The 22,624-nt window shown below is 36.8% G+C and overlaps 1 protein-coding gene across 6 annotated transcripts in view; it reads right to left on the bottom strand.

Annotated features, from left to right (window-relative positions):
- LOC131544902 (sodium/potassium/calcium exchanger 2-like) overlaps nucleotides 1–17,317 on the bottom strand; it is a 51,226-nt gene extending 33,909 nt beyond the window's left edge. For all 6 annotated transcript variants that reach the window (XM_058783399.1, XM_058783396.1, XM_058783398.1 and 3 more), the window contains exons 1-2: nucleotides 17,076–17,317; nucleotides 14,858–15,800 (exon numbers count right to left, since the gene is read on the bottom strand). In XM_058783399.1, coding sequence (XP_058639382.1) covers nucleotides 14,858–15,676 — 819 coding nt within the window. In that variant the 5' untranslated portion in view covers nucleotides 15,677–15,800; nucleotides 17,076–17,317. The remainder of the gene's footprint in view (nucleotides 1–14,857; nucleotides 15,801–17,075) is intronic.
- Between the last annotated feature and the right edge of the window lie 5,307 nt (nucleotides 17,318–22,624).

The following is a 22,624-nucleotide window of genomic DNA, read 5'->3' on the forward strand; positions in this document are numbered from 1 at the left end:
GTGAATCAAAAGTGAAGCTGATAATAAGAAGCGCTGAGCTGACTTAATTGGAAGCATTACAGATTGAAGATTGAGCCTATTACTTAAAAGCATCTTGCAAAAAAAAAAAAAAAAAAAGCCCCAAAACACTGACATCAATTGTACAATACATCTTAAATAAGACTTCGGCAGTAATTACATAGGGTCAATTTCATATTGACTAAGGAGGTCATGATGTGGGAGTGACTCTGTGTGTGTGTGTCAGGGTCACCTTGGAGATGGTATGAGGGCCAACAAAACAGAATTGGTGAAGGTTGTGATTATGATCGCAGGCTGCTGAATGAACATTTATAGAGTAAATTCAGTCATTATGATAATTAGCCTTTCACAAGCATCATCATAGAGAGTGATTGCAATCAGACCTGCTTTAACCTGCAAAGTACCACCGACTCCAACACTGTGACCACTGTATGTACACGCACACATACATATTCATATTTATTCATTAAAAATACTATATTATACTCTAATCTAAAAGATGAGAATCGGGTGAAATTCAGAATTGGCTCCTTTTTGATTCATGAGTTGGAATTTGAATCCTCAGGATGTTGAACTGGCATTTGAATTGGAATAACAGGAGGATAAATTTAAATAAATGCAATTTTAAGGAAATGTAACACATTCTGATGATTCATCAACACAGGAATGTAACTTAAAACTATTTTAATTTTAATATTTTCCATCCAAAAGTCTGTGGCCACTAATTTAAGATTTTTTTTTTTTTTTTTGTAAATTAAAAATCATATTATAAGCATGACTGAGTGAGTTTAATAATAAAAAAAATAAAAAATAAAAAAAGGGTTTTTTTGCATTACAAGTATTATGAGCATAACTTTCTGAGTGAATTTAATTAATTAATAAATGTAATATTGTTTTTCTAAATCACACATTACAAAATGCTTAACTATCTGAGTGAATTAAAAAAATAATAATTTAAATATAATACAATTTTCATTACAAATCATACTATGCGCATAAAACTATGCATTAATTTAATAAATTGCCAAATTTAATTTTTTTTTCTTCATTACATCATATTATGAGCATAACTATCTGAGTGAACTGAAAAATGCACATGAATCTCTTTATATTTGGTATGTCTGCCTTTTATTTTCATGACAATATTTAGAATGTCATTTTTTCAGTAAAATTGTCCTGAAGATTTTGAAATTTGTTGAATGTCAAGTCCTTTTAAAAAAAAAAACACTAATACCCCATTTCGAATGCATTGAGCAAATTCACCCAACCTTGCAACAGCAAGTATTTCTCCAGCTACAATCCCACAGCAGCAGTATCATATGATGCTTCAGTAAGGAAAGTCTTGCATCTCTGCTCTGCCTTCAACATTAGCTAATTCCCTAATCTTTTAAAATAGCTTCGATCGATTGAGCCTCGGGTTTCTGCCTGCAGCTCCTTACCTTCAGTCCTCGTCATGACTGACCTTGCCGCTCAGGATCAAACACAGACTGACGGGATCTCCTTACATACATACACACGTAATTACGCACGCACACAGAGGCTGACTGTGGGACAGGAACACCACACCCCTTATATTATGGGATATTATATTGTAGGAATTATGTCCATGTTTAATTGATCTAGATTGTGTTTACTCATTATGTTGTCTTTGAAATGCATGATAGTGGAAATTTCTCTGGCGTAAAAGCACTTTCAACAAATAGGGCACACTTAAATGTCTCTTTACTTAAAAGCATTAGAGGCACAAATGAAGACTATTAGATTTGTTAGAAATTACTCTGAAGACTCTTGACATTCCTCGCTGTAATCAGCATTGTGTCCCACATTTTGCATGCAACCCTATTAACAGTCAATGTCGATATGAAGTCGGTAAGACACAGAAACTTTGACTGACTTCCATACTGTGACGTATGTTCAAGTGAAACTGCTTATCAAACAAGAAAAAAGCATGGCAGGACTTTATATTATCCATCAGTTATTGATTAGATTGTGAAATGTGAGCGCTGCACACCAGAATAGAGGCAGATATGAATGCGACGTCAGCGGAAAGAAGTGAGTCATATCATATATATACATATATATATATATATTATTATTATTATTATTAATATATAAAAATATATATTACTTTTTATATATTTGTTATTATGTGAATACTTATACAGTTGTGTAATCTTTACAGTCTGGTGCATTTTACTACTGCATACAGTTCACAGGTTTTACAAGAATATCTATGTAATATATATATATATATATATATATATATATATATATATATCTGTCTGGTTTATTATAGTGTAGTTAATAATTTGAGTTTACAGACAAAAACGTGGTCTCAGGTTGTCTCAGTTTAGGATAGGAGCAGGATTGGGTTTAAACTTGATCTAGATATTATATATATATATATATATATATATATATTGTATATATATTATAAATACAGTTGTATATATAATATACATATACAAAATGCATGGATGAATCATTCACAGTAAGACCAGCAAAATGCATTAAGATTTTTTTTCAAAAACTCTTAAAAAAACTTTTTTTTAAAGTAATATTCCTTAAAATTGTGACACTTGAGGAGACATTTAAATCTGTTACTCAAGTCATTGCAAAAAAAAATAAGGTCAAATATGCAACAACAAAAAATAAACTTTCACATCAGCCTCAAATGAATGTAATCAGTGTATGTCTAACAGTGTGAAATGTTACTAAACCTGACCGAACAAAATCTCTTTTTTTTTTTGTTTCATGGATGCATCATTGCAGTAATCTATGTTTATTTAAGAGAGAGATTGATATGCATCTCTATTTCACATTAACATTTACTATTCAGACACTCTTCTAATGCTGATGAGCGCTGATATCAGCACAATGATCTGGAGGCGTGGTAATTAAGTCCACAGACAACGGTGAGCACACACACACACTTGAGCAACAGATGCAATGGTGAATTGAGGGTCTTTGTGTGGTTACAGGGTCAAGCTTTCACTGGTCTCATATGGACAGGAAGTGTTATTTTTAACATTTATTAGGTGATAGCATCAAGACCACTTAGTCCCTGATGTACGGTAAACTGCTTCTGAAGCGTAAATCATCCAAAGCTTAAACCCAATCCTGCTCCTATCCTAAACTGAGACAACCTGAGACCACGTTAGTCTGTAAACTCAAATTATTAACTACACCATAATAAACCAGATGTTCAGTGTAGAACAATAGTTTCTGTCAGCTGTGGCCAGTAAATCTTGATGTGATGTGGTGTTCCCCAAGGCTTTATGCTTGAACCGCTCTAACTCTTCAATAAATAATATCAAATACGTTTTTCCTTTAATCAAGTACGTAAGTAAATAAATAAATAAATAAATAAATAGTGATTTTCACAGTTGGAAGAGAACCATTCAGAAGTTTTTATTTATTTATTTAATTTTGCGATGTCACATAATGTAAATTATTTTGTTTATTTTTTTAAGTGTGGTGCATTTTGCTACTGCATACTACGGTGGCCGGGAAGTGCAAAACAACATTACAAAGTGTGAAACACTTTTACGAAGCTCGAGACAAATTTACATTTTGGAAAACATTTTTACATATCATAAAACACAATTACATGGGAAAAACACTTTTACCAAGGACGAAACAAATTTACATTTTAGAAAACAAATTAACAAGACGCAAAACACTTTTACCAGTCCCGAAACAAATTTACAATGACAGATTTTTCACGGAAAGGGAATGTACCACACACCGGAAGTGACGCGGTGAAAGGTGTTGTTGTTGGTGAGCGCGGTAAATTCGTGTTGTGGTTGTGGAGTAAATGCCGTAAATAAAAGTTTATGGTGACCGAACATGGACTGCGGCCGAGGGAATTTTTCCCATGTAATTGTGTTTTATGATATGTAAAAATGTTTTCCAAAATGTAAATTTGTCTCAAGCTTTGTAAAAGTGTTTCACACTTTGTAATGTTGTTTTGCACTTCCCGGCCACCGTAGTATGCAGTTCACATGTTTTACAAAATTATTAGCGCTCAAATCTATATAATATATACAAATATGCAAAAGATTACATAACTTTCACATCATAATTTAATGATTTTTCAGAGGAAAGCATTTGAAATAAATGATTATAATAATAAAAAGAATAATATTAAAAAAGGAAGTACATTTGCCAGAACCATCCTTTTCTGGTATAATAGCCTGGATTCTGCTGGTTAATGTGGTACTAAAACACGCCCTTAAAATCTGTAGTTAAGGCTAATCATGACCTATTTGCCCACCCACATGGACCCAGGTGTCACAAGCTCTCTCGCAAATATGAGAAGAGACAGATCAAAGCTAGTTAATAAGGAGATTAGAGAGAATAAAAAATGATCACAAAATCCCCAGCAAACGCATCACACCTTCGCTTGTAGCCGAGCTGGAAGAGCTTTACATTACAGACCGTCACAGTTTTCACTCTGTGTTAATGTACTTGCAGATGGAAGAGCATTACAAAAACAACATCAGGGTCATGGATTCAGTTCATATGTACTGTACATGTCTGAGTCACCAAATGAGAAGCATTTGATATTTGGATAATTTACTCTCATGTCACTTTCTCTATCCCACTAAACAAAAAAATAAAGATGTTAATAAGCATAATACCCAAGCTGCTCTTTTTGAGGTAATAAATGATTTAGGATGGCAAGCTATTAAAAGTAACTAAAAGCAGTCCATATGACTTCTTTCAAGTCTTCTAAGGCAATCAACACTTTTGTGTGAAGAACAGCTAAAATGCGTGTGTGTTTATGAGTGGGAAGCGTAAAAACCAAAGGGCGTATATGTGAGGATTACTGGATAGAGATGAATTCTCCGATGTTTGAGGCTCAGGAAGTGGAAATGAAGATAAAAAACCTCTTATTCACCATCTCTCTGCAGCTACATGAGAAAATCTGCAAAAATGAATACAAGTTTATATAACATGCATTCAGAAAAGTGTGAGACACACACCGCTCTTCCAAAAGCCTTGCTCAAACAGCAAGCAGCAAAACTATGCTGAATAAATAATGTTGACTATGTATGTATATAACATATAATATTATTTCATATATAATAATCTTATATTTCATATTTTATTATATTTCAGAACTGAACATTTCCAACAAAACAGTATGATTATTTACACAGCAGTTTAATGTGCTTTTTATTTTATTTTTTCTGGGCATTTGGGCAACACACGAACATCAAACTCTGCTGGAATCAATTGTAAGGCAGATCTCTTGTGTTTTAGCGCTATATAAAGCCAAGCACACTGAAGTTTGCTCCCCGAAGGCATCTCACGGCATTAGGGGCGCATTTTTAAGACAATGTCAAGATAAAAATAGTCCAAATTTGACATGCACTGAAGTGGATCAATGACAGTTTTAAAATAATGGACTAGCTAGATGATTCTGCCAGTGGGACCAGCATACTTACAAAAATATACACATTTACATTTGCAAAGAAGGACGAGGGTGCATTTTACTAAAGTGATACTGTCTAACATTGGATAAAAATTGATTTCTTTCCAAGAGCTGAAACAATTCATGGTGCTTGAACAGTTTACAGATCTTGTCCAATCAGATGTTTGCACAGAAAATAAGTATGGTCAGTTCTGATTATATGCTGACTAAAGGCAAATAAAGTAAAGATGCCTGTAACCATAATTACACCACAGACATCATTGACACCTTGTGTTCACCAAGGATTTATTAAGCAATGGTCCAAAAATGACAATTAATAATAATAACCAAACAAAAGACAGTAAAAACAAATAATATAGATAGCTTTTTTTTTTTTTTTTACTGTCTTACTGTAGTTAATAATTACTGTATTGGGAAGATGAAGATGTTTTAATGCAATAAACGAAAAGACTTACAATATTTTAACATGAACATACAAAAATGTTATACTACTGGGAGTTTATTGGTTGTGTGAGCAAAACACAGTTATATTAGCTTTGTGAAAACATGTAAACATCAAAATCATTTTATGATACATAGCTATATGACCATTCTTCATCATTTTAGAAATCCACTACTTGCTACTGATATGGAATGATCGGGAACCATCTTAGCATTCTCCTCTCCTATAGTCTATATTATTTATGCACTCGAGATAAATCCAGATTTACCAGGCAGCTTTTGGAGCTCATATCTCCAAAACTAATTTCCATATCTTGTCACAAGGTAAGACTAAATCCTCTGGGATAATCGGAGCGTCAGTAACAAATCTCACAGAAAGGTCCTTTACCTGAACCAGTACAGAACAGAAAACTCTCTAAATTCCCTGCAACACCCACACAAAACACACTTTAAATCAGCCTCGCTCTCGCTTTCTCAAGTTCTGCAGATGATGCACGCTGCCAAAAAGGATGCCTTTGTCTCACTGTAAAAATGCATTAGAAGATGACACATTTCCAGACTGTAAACTATCTCAACATTCTTAAAACAAGATCAGTTTCATAAAATTGATAATAAAGTTCTGGAAATATAGGCTACAGTATCTTGTATACCATTATAAACGTGTATAATAAGCATTAATGTATCAAAATAAATAAAAAAAATTATGTTACAGTTTATAATATCTTAATATCTTCATGCCTTATACAGTAGTTGCATTTAGTAGATTTAGTAGATCTGCTGTATCACATTAATTAAAACAATTACTATTGTATTTCCTGCAAAGAAGCATAACATTTGTTTTAGCTAATTAGTCAACGTTTCTTATTATCTTATACATTTTTCTCAAGTAAATTTGATCTTGATTTAAAGTTTCTTAGATATTTTACAGTTCATCATCCACATTTATGAAACATTTAGTTAGAACCGCAAATGACAATAATTTAATAAGACTGACGGAAGGTGAGTCATTTCTACTTTCATGTCCCCATCCTACATCTTAAAATATTAATAAGGTTGATGCTTAAACTGACAGTGTTACAACTCAGTCTCCCCTACATGGTAACTTTGTAAATTAGGCTATACACTACCCATGTTACAAAGAAATATCAACATTAATGCAGTTTACATTTTAAGCGATGACTCATGAATTCTAGAGTGCTAGCAATAAGAGCAATAATGCAAAGTAAAATCAATCTCAAACAGATTTCTGTAACTGAACGTGAACAAGAGCGTGGTAGCACAGAAATCAGTAAGTATTAGCCATAGATTTAGCAATAAAATTTTTAAGGAACCATTCTTCCTGTTTGCTAAGATTACAGAAATTTTTAAAAAATTAACAAAAATACCATCATGCCTAACAATTTGATGCAAGATAACTGCACAATGCTTAGAAATACTATATAAATACTTAACTGAAGTACAACACAAGTTCAAAAGTCACCGAGTTGGCATCAAAGACCACCAAGTGAGGCAGCATTTACGTTTCTGGGACTACAATCACATGGCTCGTGACACCAATGCTGCCTTTAAGTCATGTTACACCGCCGTTAAAACACGGTACGAACATCTTCCTGCAGCACCAGCGTGTTTTTTCTTTCCCTTTTGTTAGGCTGTTTTTCTCAAACGCTTCACCTCACTTCATATCACCATAGAGACCTGTCTGGTGTCAAAGCAATTAGCGTTGAAAGACAGCGGTGGCCATCCTTGACACATCAGCCTAAGCTAATGGCGCAGTGAGATACATCTGTTCTAGTGCACTTGTTACATCTTTAATATTATGTTTTTGACATCAACATACAGAGATTCCCTACCTCCATATGAAGCTTTCTATCCCTGTATGACTCCTGCCCACTTACTGTAAGTCGGCATTTCTGAAACACAACAGCAGATCCAAGCAGAGGGCCGATGAGCCTTTGATATTTCCAAAGATTTTCTCTTTCTTTCAACAGGACAAATTTTGTTCAGCTTAACCCAGCAGGACTTTGCAGACACTTGACATTGTTTAATCCCTTGTGAACAGAATGACACAATGAGCATGACTCCACAATCCAACAATCCCCTACTGCTGAGATCCAGCAGCGCAAGACTCCTCCTGGCCGCCTTAATTCAAGTTCACTTACAACAATGGCAGTGTAGGAATTCTTTGGGCCAAAATCTCAAAGAAAATGGCTTAGGGATAAAAGAATCCCTTATCTGCTAAACTTGACTTTGGTGATTGTGAATGTGACACGTTTTAACTTTGAAGTATGATGCACATGATTCTGCATTCAAGATGTTGAATGAGGGAACCGAGCCAAGAACAGACAGACATAGTTTTGAAAACAGTTTCTTGCATGTGTATAACAGGGACATGCATAATGCAACTCCTTTAAGATCTTGTGCTGCTAACACAAGGGTTGCAGGTTTCAAGATTTCAAGTGTTTGACCAAACTTTACAATCCTGTGGGAGTATGTGAACTGCTGTTGAGGCCATGTGATGAACCAGCAGTATCTGCAGGGATGTGATTGCAATAACTGCAGCATTGATCCCGAAACCAGTTTGCTGAATCTGTGGATGTTTACAGTTAAATGTGCAAACAGCAAAAATTTGTGCAGACCGTTCAAATGTAACTGATTAGATACGCCCTGTTCAATGCGCGAGCAAAAACTTGTTCTTATACCTGGGTGATTCCGTGTCAAATCAACCAAATTTCAAAAACTTCCCCAGCTCAAATTTTTGATTTTGCTAATATTTTTTCTGAGGAAAGATAGACATGTATAGTGATGAAAGCCAAAATATTAAATGTCATGGATTAATATTTACTGAGTAATCCATGATTTTGTAGAGGGCAATTTTAACCTGAGATTCAGAGCCAAATTACAAGGGGGTAAAAATGACTTCAGAAAGAAAGATGGCACCATCATATTGTTATTTTTACACAGATTGGTAGGTCTTTAGCAATCTTTGTTGCACTATATGCCAATGATGACCATAAAAAAAAATATAATAATAATAAAAAATAAAAAAAAGACTAAACAGCACTTTTCAAGTTTTTTTCCAAAGTTTGCATGCCAGTAACTCAAGAAGTATTAAATGTATCTTAATGCCCTTCTAGATATTAGGTCTTAACAAATTTTCCTTTCGGCATCTTAATTCTTAATTAAGTCCCTGTATGTTTTCGTTCCAGAGATATTGGAATGTCAATATGGCTCTAGGAGTAATTTGTTAAATGTACACGTTCTCAGTGGTCAAAAACCAAAAGTGGGTCACTTTGTAAAAATATGATCCTTCTTTTCTTTTAAAAACGAATGCTTGAAGAACAAATAATTTTGAAACTAGAGCTATATCTCACTTTCTTCTGTCAAAGCAACTGCATTGAACATACCTGTCTGAGTGCAATAAATAATATTTTATCCAGTTTGCATGCCTATAACTCAAGAACAATTAAAGATATCACAATGTGATTTTAGATTCTAGTTCTTAATAAACTTTTCTTTCGGAATCTTCAGTCCCAGAAATATGGGGATCTCAATGAGGCTCCATTTTCAGATTGTTGAATATTACCCATTGTCAGTGGTTTAAAACCAAATGTTGGTCACTCAGTATGCAGCTGATACTTACTCTATTTAAAGCAGAATGTCTGAGGAATAAATAATGTTGAAACTAAAAATATCTCTTGTTTCCCTCTATCAAAAATTGTAAAAAAGGACAAAAATATTAGCAAAATAAAAGAATTGAGCCGGGGACCTCTGGTTGAGTTTACACAGAATGACCCAGCTGCTAATTTGTTCCTGGACCTCAACACAAATGATACTTCCTGGATTGTTTGCAGGTAGCGCAATCTTCGAATAAGAATAAGATTTGAATCTCAAAACACTTTTGGGATTAATGAAGCACCATGCAAAGCAGACCATTTTTAGGGAACTTCCTTTGGAAATTGTGAATCTTTTTGAGCCATGCTTGAAGATGCTTTGAAAGCTGCAGGGGTTAGGGATTAGGCTCAAGGTTAAACTGCGGTATTAGATCATGATTATTGTTAGTCGAGGCCCGGTTGCAATAGCGGAGAGAAATGGATTATGGTACATAAAGCCTGCAGGATTATTTCAGTGGCATCCATGACTACTGCATCACAAATGAAGAGCTTATGCCTTCATGAACAACCAAAACAAAGAGAACTGCAGGAAAACTATATTCACAGTCATGCATGAACGTGTGCATATGTGTCTATGTGTATCCCATAAAGATAACATCTACCTGTTGCCTGGCAACATTTGAGGGCTGATTCAGGTCCAGTATTGTGTGTTTAGAGTATATATGGCTCTTCATCATCCTCATGAACTCATACAGAGGATCATTCAATCCTGACCTGTCCTCCTCCAAATCCCACTGTCCAGCAAAATAAAGTTTCAATCTCTGTCCAATTCTGTTATCACCGTTTGTATTACCTTGTGGTCTGAAAAAAAGACAGATTGCTTGCTTTCTATAACAGAAGTGTTACTGGTGATTGTTTAGGTCAGCACTTAATAGCGTGAGGGGGATTCATATAGAAGCAACAACAAACAAATGCGGGACAGCATTTTATAGCCCTGTTTCTGGTGGTGTGCTTTGTGAGAGGCATGCTTTTGCTTTCCCTGCTGAAAAACCCAGCATTGCCGGTCACCAGCATAAGGTATGTTTTGCATGCTGGGACCAGCATTTGTTGTCTATTGGGTGCTGGTATGATCCCAGCAAGACCACAACAACACTTGTGTATGTGTTACATATCACGTTTCTTAGTGTGTGTTCGTAGTTAAAGACCAAGGCAATTTTCCAAATTAATTTTAATATATTATTTAATACAGAAAAACACATGTTGCTGGTTACATGTTTACACAGTAAAACCCCCAGTGTTAAACAAACACTGCTCAGTTTGCATATGGTCCTGATCTATAAAGAGTAAAAGTAACACTGAAGCAGTGTTGTAGCTAGTGAAACAAAGTAGATTCACTCTGCAAGTGATGACCGAGCATTAGTGATGACACCTGCGGTTAACAAGCAGAATCACTGAGGATAAGAGGAACAGCAAGAACAGAAAAAAGGTGAGCAGAAACTAGAGGTCTGCACGGGCTTTAAACTGAAGCCCGAACCCGGACCGTACCCGAGATTGTCTGGCCCAACCCGAGTGGCACAGTTAAATTTAGAGCCTGAACCCAAAAACTTTTTTTTTTTTTTTAACGAATAGCCAATTTAAAAAAAAAAAAGATGCTGTATTTCATGATTGCATGCAATGGTCAGTATACACATATATGTAAAGAAACAGATTCATCAAGGCTATGCCAGTTCACATGGCAAAAGAAAACATATTATGAAAGTTTATGAACATCAGGTGCAGCGGTCACATAAATTCTGCCGAGTTTTTGAATGGTTGTATACGACAAGACGATAGTTCTTCCACCGTGCAAATTATGGTCATTTTCGTCAGTTAAGGCTCATTAGCATTCGGCCTGCTTTAAATCAGACACAGAGATGTGGTTTAAGATCAAATTTATTTGAATTAATTAATTATATAATTTATTTGAATTAGTGAGAGAGAGACAGAGAGAGGGATGAAAGTTGCGTGCATGAACCTACTTCTGCGCATCACTCTCTACAAGCAATGAGGCTTAGTTACTTCAAAAACAGCAAATTTTACCCCTTCATTGCAGAGAAACATAACGTTGCGAGTCAGTAGCCTATCAAAGCTATTTTACTAATAAAAGTTTCCATGCTGTGTGTTCACTGCGTGATCTCTGATATCTGTGTGCAATAATGTGTGTGTGTGTCTATGAAAGCAACGTAGCCTACTGCATATAGTTTTAGTTTAGTTACAAACCCGAAGCTATTCATTAAACATTAACCCGACCCGAAACCCGAAAGTGTTTTGGGACCCATCGGGTTCGGGTCGGGTAGCAGACCTCTAGTAGAAACACAACAGCTACAACTGACTTACAGCCACACGGCATTAAGCTGATGATATACAGGGTGACTTTTTGAGCAATTTTGCCGGGCAACTTTTTTTTAACACTGTTGCTTGGGCACTTTCCCATTGAGAATGGATAATAAATTTCTATCTGGATATTTAAGACAGGTCCAGTGTCTCAGCTGTTTGCCCATTGATGGCAACATTGCCCAAAGTTGCCCAGAAACATTGCTCAAAAAGTTGCCTCGTGTATCATCAGCCTTATATGAAATCAATATCTCACCAGAGGATGATTAAACAACACCAAAAACAGAATTACCATATTAGCTTATTACAAATCAGTTTGGCTTTATTTCTTTAATATGGTACATGTACAAAGGTTGCTGAAGTCTGTTACCATTATGGTAATTAGTGTTCCATTTAGTTGGGCACTTGTCCATTGACTTGGTTGAATTACCTCTGTTTCAGAAGTTGTTGAATGTGCACCCGATCACTATTTTCAACAATATTTCATTGTCCTGACTGCACTGACATACCTTTTACTATGTCCCCTTTTTGAAATCAGTGACTGACAGCTGGAGTTGGACATATGTGACTTCCCAAATAAGTATGAAATTGTTTAAAAATAGCAATTTTCAGTTCTGAACGTTCATTCATCAAGTTGTTATTAACTCTCCCAATGAAAGGAGCTTATCTCATAACCCCTGTAATTGAACAAACTGCTTATGATTAAGCTTCTATTAGGCATTTTTTTGGTTTTCATATCTCTAAATGTTTCTGTTATGCAATGTACACAAGCTCTGTTTAACTGATTTTAACTCATTTGTGTACATATCTTATGAAACAGGAGACAATTTCTTTGATGCTTTGAAACATTTTATCAGTTTACCAGTGACATTGAATAATAATACATAATAATAACTAAAGCAGTTCTACAATTTAAGTTCTACTTTCAGCAGAGGAAGCAAAATACATTCAATAAATCATATGTTATAACCCCTTTTTTGATTTTCCTTTACATCATTAATTTGTTAAATAGAGAAATATGCAAGCAAAAAACAGTTTGTCCCCAAAACACTAATTGCATACAGACAGCTGGCCCACTGACGCTCAACCCTGCAAGACCATTAGGGGTGGGAATCTCTAGGCACCTCACGATTCGATTCGATTATGATTCAGAGGGCTGCGATGCAATGATAAAACGATTATTGATGCATCTTTTGTTTTAATACAGATTTTCTTTTTTCTCACTGTCTGACTATTAAAGCAAAGTATCTGGAATGACCCATATGAATTTACTTCCAAGATCTTTTATTAATAAAACAAATGGAAGTGATTTGGCAAGTCAACAACAAGGTTACAAAGAACCAACAGGAAATTAAACATGTGCCTGTAGCAGCATATTTTTAGTAAATCAATACAGACTTAAGCATATTCTGTAATATGGTTTCTCATATTTGTAGTGTTTCCAAAATATTTGGCTTGACACAACTTGCATATAGTGTGTCTCTTGTCAAGGGTCTTGGCCCCTTCAACTTTATAAAAACCAAATTGCTTCCATAAGCTAGCTTTTAACGCAGACGGTGCCGGTCTGATTTCAGAGCGTTACAGCTCCGACGTGGCCACCGGAGGTGATCGCAGCTACTCTAGTCAATGCTTGTGTTTACACCAGCCACGCTACTGCACAAAATGCTTTCACTACAAGAGAAAGCGGCAGCCACGCGGCGATTCCACCGCTTGCCGCGTCCCATGTGAAAGGACCTTAATGCTTCTGGTGTGAGTTGGCAGCGTGTGGAAGACGAAACAAAACCTTGTCGGAGCCATAACACTGTAAATTAGGGGGTTAAGATCTCTGCACACCGAGTCTGAAATTTTCGTATGCACTTTTTCGTATTTGTTATCCTAAAAATTCGTCACTCACAGAAACCTTGCACAGTCCGATGCATATTAATTATTCCGTAAATTTTCAAAACAGCACTAAATGGAGTCTTTAAGCAGTGAGGATGATTTTGTTGTCTTCTCGCTTCTTAAAATGAGAAAAAGAGAGGAAATATTGGGTCCAATCGAGAGGAATGAGAGTTCCCCCACAGGAGCAACAGGATTATCCCGGGCGATTCAAAGTTTTCTTCAAGATGTCAGTGGCTCAGTTTGATGCTTTGCTAGCGATACTAGAGCCACATATTAAAAAGAAGACCACCAATTTCTGTGAACTCAGTGTGCAAGGATCTATACAGTGCTTTGTGCTGCGAGACGAAGTGGATGAATTTGACAATCGCCATTCTGGATTTTGGCGTTCTTGTACGGTGGCTCTGAACTGTCAAAACACCTCTTCAAAATCCTTGCCATGGATGCTGAAAACGCAAAAAATCGAACCCGATACAAAAATTTTTATGACGGACGAATATTTCGGAGGCAGTCTGTAAAGGTGATTGACATAACGTGAGGTCGTATTTATTTTTTAATGTGCAAAATTTTGGACGAAATTTTCGGACTCAGTGTGCAATGACCTTCAGAGTTCCGCCTTTTGCGTTCCGTAAACATCATGTTATCAATTAACATTCAGAAATAGAACATCGATTTTTGACATTTGTGAACCGATTCAGAATCGTCCATGTCCGCATCGCGATGCATCTAAGAATCTAATTTTTCCCCCACCCCTAAAGACCATGCTGGTGAACCAGCATCACCAGCTCCATTTTGCTTGAGAACAGCATGGATATGCTGGTCCACCAACTAGACCAGCACTTTACCAACATTGGAATCCATGCTGGTTTATGCTGGATTTTTTCAGCAGGGTTTTCAGGAGTTGAAGGCCCTGTCCCACACCCTGTCTCTTCGGGTTTGGGAAGCCGATATTGTGAGATGTCCCAATACATTCCTGCCCAGTAAAAAGCTCTCTACAATCATACCAAATTAGACAGATTCCTTCTCAACCAGTCCCCAATTCAAATGGGGGTCCACTGACTCTACTACGGTTGGATAGTAAGAGGAAGGCACTCACCTTTGGCTGGGCCTCCACTTCCACCACCTGGTTTCTGTTTATGATGCCCTTGACAAAAGACTCTACATTCCCATTGAACTTCATGAAGATCACATAGGTGGCATAGGTCAGCAGCAGACTGACACTCTCCCAGTGCGTGATGAAGTTATCCAAGAAGAAAATGATGAGCATAATGAGGCCGACAATGTAGAAGAAGACGTCCCTAAACAGAGGCCACCACGTTAGGTTCAGGATCTCTTTGGAGAAGACGGCACACATTCCGATGACGAACAAGATGTTGAACACAGCGGAGCCGACGATGGTTCCGATGCCCACGTTACTATGGGAAATGAATACGCCGATGACGGAGGTGAAGAGCTCAGGAGCCGAGCCCCCGGCCGCCATAAAGGTGGCTCCTGCCACGTCATCAGAGATCTTGAGCTTCTCTGTGATGACCGTGAGCGCGGGGACAAAAAACTCGTCGCAGACGATGGCGAGAGCGATGAACATGTAGAGCATGCCAAACATGTGTAAGACGACAGCACCGCGCCGACGGTCCTCCAAACTGAACAGATCAGTCGGATAGTCCCCCTGACTCTCGTTTGACTCCGCGGACGAGCGCATGGCTATGGGTGTGTCCTCCAGGTGTGTGGAGAGCAGTGTCCTCTGTGGGGCGTGGCTCTGTAGCCCCTCCCACTGAGCAGTGGCTCGCCATGACAAGGCCACTGCACTTATTGCTATGAGACTAACGAGGAGGCCAAACACCCGCGCAGGCCTGAGTTTCTTCCAGGAGCACTGGCGGACGCAGACAATCGGATGGCGCTGGATGTCAGAGGCCATGGCCGTTCTCTCTGCTTCAACACTCTCTCGTTACGCTACAGTCGGGCTTAGCGCATGCTGAGAACGCTACTTGTACAGTAAATCCAGATGTCCTTCAGCACACCAGAGGCTTCCTCATATTAGCCTGAGAAAAATAATCAGAGAAAGAGAGAGAGCAGGGTGGGGGGTTAATCACACACCACACAAAGCCGACGAGATCTATGCTGCCAGGTCAGGTACGTCTGTGCGTGTGAATCTGTGAGCATCTGCGATTGCTGACTTGTTTTTGCTCTCAGCTGCGTCTGCATTTTCAAGGTCACAGTGAAACGGCACAATGTCAGAAGCATGTCTGCATCCCTCTCACGCCCGACGCAGCACATTTCACAGCATGAACCTTATATAACCACAAAATAAGAGCTCAAAACCATTCACATTGATGCGACTGATAAATCTGACTGCCACAAAAACAAATTCTTTTCGTTTGGACTCGTTACTGTCTTTAAAAAATGAAGAATGAAACTTTCATAGTCTACTTTAAGATCTATGTCAGAACACTTATAAGAGTCATATTTTCCTCACTAGATGAACAGAATTGCCTACTTGATGATCATGCTATTAGAACACCAGAACAAACAAATATATTCATATATTCACATGTATGCATACTGTAGTATATTAGTATATTAAAGAAATTTACCCCATATATTGCATTGAGGCATTTATGCTTAAGGCTGATAAAATAAAGTGCTAAAAAAGTCCAGCAACAATGTAGTAGCAGAAAGATCTGCAGTACAGAAACTAGACGTGTTAGGTCATTCTCCTAGTCTTTATCTTTATTTATTTGTTATTTTTGTATTTATTTGTTGTTTCTTGTAATTGCAATGATGCAATATAGTGGGAAATATGAGTTGGTTCAATTTGTTATTTTGGAAATTTCTGATATTTTGACTTGCTGGTTAATGAAATGAATATCTGCATGTCTCTAAACCCTTGACTCATGCTAGTCGCCTTGTTTTTATCTCTCTCTCCCAGTGATTTGTCGTTTCACGTTGTGAACATCATCGGTAAATTTCTCCATGCATGGCAATGTCACTTCTAATAATGCTGTCATTTATCACGCTTCTATTAAAGGGGGTATGGCTGCCATACCTGAATAATCACCGTCTGTCTGACATGCAACAGACCTGTCATTCTCATGACCTCTGAGCTCTGGGACCAAATATTAAAAGACATAAATCTCCAAACATAAAATCACGGGATATATGAAGGTGAGTTCTGATCTAACGCGCCGTTATCTGTCTATACTCACGCAATCACTAATCATGCATCATGTGCAATGTTACAATTCCGAACAGTTTAATGAAAGCAAATAAACGCATTGATAAAGTCACAGATCGAATGAATGAAAACTACGACTTACATTCAGAGGCGACGGATGAACGCGACGCGTGCAGCAGGTTGACAGTCCGCGTGCGTCCTCTCTCGTGCCCTCCAGTTATTCCTCTCCGACTCTGATGATGATGATGATGGTGATGGTGATGTTATTCAGGGGCGGAGCTCCGAGAGCGCATCTCTGTGTCCAGTTTCATGCTTTTATGCCCAGACATCACCTATGGCGAGGAGCAACGATCAGACTGACCACAGCCCCGCTCTCTCTCTATATGTGTGTGTGTGTGTGTGCTCGCGCAGGTGTCGCCGTGTGCCTCAGTGACGTCACGATGGCCCGAGTGGAAGCGTTGCCGTGGTTACAGCAGCGGCGTTCTCCGACTCTCGCATCATCCCGAGTTTAGACCGATAGAAAAAGCACAAATCATTATGTTCACAGATACTCTCCCTCTCATTCACAATGGTCACTAACACTGTGTCCACCATATTATTAGAAAAACCGTGCTGTTAAAAATAACAACTAAGGGACAAATTGTAGTCCGACAAAAATGCAATTAGTAACGTAATCCATCACATGCCTTTGATTAAAATAAAGTGAAACAGCAAAAATATTTAATATTTAAAATACATTTAAAAAGTCATGGGAAGAAAGGAAATGAGCATCGTTTTCACTTTAAATTAAAACAAAATAATAATAATAAATAAAAAAATTACAATAACTAGTCTTGACAATGTACTTTTTCAACATATTATTTTAAATAGTGATTATGTTTACTGTAAGGCATATAGTATAGATAGTAATACATATAAAAAAAAAATCGCATAATAGTGATGAGAAAATCAGAATAAGAGTATAGCTACTTGCAACAATTCATTGCAGTAATGAGATTTAGGAAGACGTGTGCTTAATTAGGAGTCATAATATAATTTTGAACCATTTTCTTTACAGCCTTTCATGAGATTCACCCACATTCACAGAATGGTTTGATTTTATTTGGTAAATTAAAATTGATATAAAAAAAAAGCTGTCACTGGGTATGGTACATTCTAGAAAGGTATATTTGTGTACCTTGTTTACCCCTGAAGGCTGCATATTAGTAGCTTAAAATTACATATTATTAGAACCTAAAGTGTACATATTCGTATTTAAATGATATTAATAGTGTTTGAAAGGATTCCGCCCCAGTCACAGCTTTTGTACTTTTTTTTTTTTCTAAGAGTGTATCCTACAAGGGTTTGAGAAACCTGTGAATACTGAGAATATTTCTCTGTTGTAACTCAAATTCATGGTTGTTATGGAGCAAATCTCTCTCCGTCTCCATCTCTGGATAACCACTCTTCACTCTTTAAAAATAAGGAGTCATGTGGAGTGAGTACATTTATTCAGGAAAGTGGCGTCCTCGAGTGAGCTGACAGATCAATGTGTCGATGCTCTAAATCTGTCATATTTGTCTCAGATTGAGACTCTCCATTTTTACACTTGTAATGTAATGGCTGTGTTTTCTGACTCTCAGGAGACAGGAGTGTGAAAGTGTTGCTTATGCTATGGTTTGGGAATGTTTAATCGAGTAATCCTGGTTTTTTGTTTGTTTGGTTTTTCTGTACTGTGCAGATCTATGCAGTGCATTTTTGCTGAATCTATTACAATTGCCCACTCAGAATCCAGAACACTCTCGGCCTCATTAACGCACACACACACATTCCTGCTGTCTCATTAAAAGTCACTGATTGATGGACACAATTCAGAGTGAGTCACGATTTACAGTCTGCTTGTGTTATCTCACCTCTCTATCCAGAGTCTGTCCTCACTAATGCTCGCTGATTTTGAAGGTGGAATATAGAGGAGTTCTGTTTATTATTATTATTATTATTATTATTACAACTACTACTACTATTATTATTACTATCATTTTTATTTAATATAAATAATTTGTAACACCAACAGATTCACTAAATATTATGTTTAGCCAGCCAATAACAGCATATAAATACTAACAAAAATGTAGAGCTCCAAAAATAACAATGTTGTTATTATTAATCAAACAAATCACTTGTTCAAAAGCAACACTTAGTGTATCTTCAAACTCCCATAATTCAGCAAATAGTTCTTGACTGACCAATATTTAAGCACTTATTTATCATGGAAAATATCGATCTACTCATATGCTGTAAAACACACACACACACACACACATATATATATATATGTGTGTGTGTGTGTGTGTGTGTTGAATTTGTTCTACTTTCACGCTTAATATTTCATGTTTAATTCAATGCATGTCATTTCTTTAGAATGGTTTGTAAAATTTAAAAAAAAATATATAAATAGTGTAGATCTACAATTTATGACCATTAAAATGAACTTGTGTTCATCTAATCTAACTTGTGTTCTGTAAACAGTAGGCTACACCACAGATTTAAGTAGTAAAAAGCTGCTCGATGTTGCCACCTTGGGGCAGCAGTGTGTCAGAAACACCTGGAGTCCTGGGCTCTTCAACGAGGAGATAGTTTTGCCACAAAATACTAGGATTTATCGAATTAAACATATTGTGGACTGATCCAAGCTGAATATTTCATACCTGTAAAATTAGTATTTACTCAAGATTATTTTGGTAGGACTTATAAACACATATTACAGAAAACTGAGGTGAAATGTATGTATTTGAGGTGCTCTTGTATTTATCAGGATTTATATTCTTGGAATGTAAAAAAAAACAACAAAACAAATGCAATTATTTAATGTATTAGGAAAGTACCATACAGCCTAGGCTATACATAAAAAGGTGGATTCTTTGTAAACCACATTAATGGTATAAATGTAATGATGACTGGCCTGTCAATCATCTTGTCACTGTTAACATCATCCACATTTAATTTCATACGGCATTGCAGAGAAAAAAAATTCTGTATAATCATGCATTTAAAAGTTAACAACCAAATGGATGTTTATAAAAGTTCACATTGCTGTTGCAGATGAAATATAACACAGATAACAATAAATATATATATATATATATATATATATTTGTTTTTTTACCAGGTTAAATGTTGATTATTATTAACTCAAACCCTTTTTTTGTAAACCTCTACCTAAAGGTCGATCGCGCGCATCCGCCACGTTTGTAGTTTTTCTATCGCGTTTTATTCGTGTTTGTAGTTCTGGACCGAATCCTTCGCCAAAGCGCAATGGATTGTGGGCAATTTTAGCCATTAGAGTGTGCACGGATCCACACTTCAAAAATCGACCTGAAATAGTAGACCATCCGGGGACTTTTGGCATACTCTTTTCAACATACTATGCTTTGGGACACACTTTTTGTAATCTCACATACTATTTAGGATGGATAGTATGAACACTGGGACGCAGGGACAGTTATTTTTTGTCTAATTTGTGCTCTTCCAGTCGACAAACAACACTACGCTACTAGCCTGTTTTCAGAGACGGTGCGGCAGCCAATGAGCGAGAAGATTCACACCGCGTCACATCATTTCAACAAGGAGAAACAGACCGCAGCATAATTTCCCAATTATATAATTTTGACCACTTTTTTTTTTTTTCAAAATGCAAAACTAAATGTGTCATGTACCATAATTAGTCTAACTTAGTCCTTGAGATTGTGGATTGTATATTGTATTTAAACAGTGCACAACATCTTGGTTGTACCCTCAGGCAGGGCATCAGGGTTGTGGGCGATTACTCCCAGAAGAGAGTCCAAGCAAACTAAGTGATGGTGATAAAGATTCTGATATAATACTTTGGCGCCGCCTGGTGCAACAGTAACATTATTACATACAATAGTGGCAGGATAGTTTTGTCTGACCTTTAAGTTTTCATTGTTGGTCGTAGTCACTATACCTCTGTCCAAATAACATAGGTACACTTTAAATATGTGAAGGCAACTTATGGATATGTTATTTGGCATGTCACTGCGACGAAGGTTTGCTGAGAAGATACGCTTCATAATTTGAAAACCACTCAAATAATGTTCAGCGTGAATGAAAATCTGCTACAGGGGTTTTAAAATAAAAGTGATTTTATCGTATAAGTGAAAACAAAGTTTAACATAACAGCAATAAATTCAAATCAACAGTTACGAAGAAAATTGAAGAAGTATATTAAACACGATCTTTATCAGTACAGCGTATGTTAAGCAATATGTTGTTTTGACATTCAGATCATAATATATAATAATCTTCAGTGTTTCTCATGAAGTTCTCTATAAGCTCACTTCTTACTGTGATCTGAGGAGAATCTTAGAAGAGGGATTCAATGTCTCATTCTTCATCTTAATATACTAAAAAAGGAGTCTTTAGTACTTCTTAAGTGTACTCAACTGTGCTATTTTGGGACACCATGAATATGAACTAAAATGAATTTTTAACATACTATCTCTGTACTTAAAGAATGTATTTGTAGTGCACTTTAACCATCTTTCATACACTAGTACACTTAAGTGTAATACAAGTGGTAAGTTTATCTTAAGAAGTACTAAAGAATCATTTGTAGTATATTTAGTGTGCGAAAAAAGAGCACTTTAAGTATATTATGGAAGTGCATAATATTTTTTTTTTCACCTGGAATAAGCTCCTCCTGTATTCTCCTTGGTCCTGATGACTTGTCACCAAATTTGTGCAAATATCAGCACTGAGATTCCTCATTTAACTTTAAGTCCACACTTAATGGAAAAGTGCTGACACTGAATCTCCTGCTGATCTCAGACATTACAGCAGAAAGTTCATGTCTTAGCACATCGACTAGGAGGCGTAAATCATCAACAGCATCGTATTTGACGTCGCTGAGGTCTATTTCAGAGAAGACCAGCATATCTGAGAGGTGCTGAGTAAAATGCTTCAACCACAAACCGGCATCAACATATTTCTTGCGAAAATGTTCAGTAGATTCATGTGCTTTTTCCATGAGGTTCTGCTCCAGTAATTCAATATTCTCCTTCAACTTGGGTAAAACAGTGACACTGAAATTATCAGTGATGTATCGACTGACTTCATTTCCGATCTCTGATTCTTTGTGGTTGTAGTTCATGTATGTAGAAAAATTCTCATTTTCTGTTAGTGTTGTCAGGATGTGTTTCTCCAGATTTGGCCTGTTCAGTGTTGGACAGTTTATTTTCATTTCATCTGCCAGGTCAGTTGCGGTCTTATTGTAGACGCTCCGCTCAATGGACTCTTTGAGTTTCTGACAGATGTTCTGACCAAAAACAGCAGTAGATGCAGCTTGATGACAGTATTTCCGGAAAACTCTGTAGTACTCTGCTCTCTTCTCCTCAACATACTTTTCAGGGTCACTATATCGGTCAGTGATCGTTCTGTTTATGCTCTTACAGATTGAATAAACCAAATCCATGACGAATTCCACCATGAACACATATTTCACTGGTCCTTCCTGATATTTAATTATTGTCTGAATGATATAATGTGTGACTTTTTGAATGCAGCTGATGTTGTAGCCCATCTTTGAAATGTTGAACGACTGAAACAAAACGTCCGTCTGCTGACAGATGCCATTGAGAAACTTTCTTATTGGAGCGTCATCCTTTGCAGACAGTTTTTTGAGAGATGTTTGAG

Source organism: Onychostoma macrolepis, chromosome 07 (genome assembly GCF_012432095.1).
Source record: "Onychostoma macrolepis isolate SWU-2019 chromosome 07, ASM1243209v1, whole genome shotgun sequence".
In the NCBI taxonomy this organism is placed as follows: Eukaryota; Metazoa; Chordata; class Actinopteri; order Cypriniformes; family Cyprinidae; genus Onychostoma; species Onychostoma macrolepis.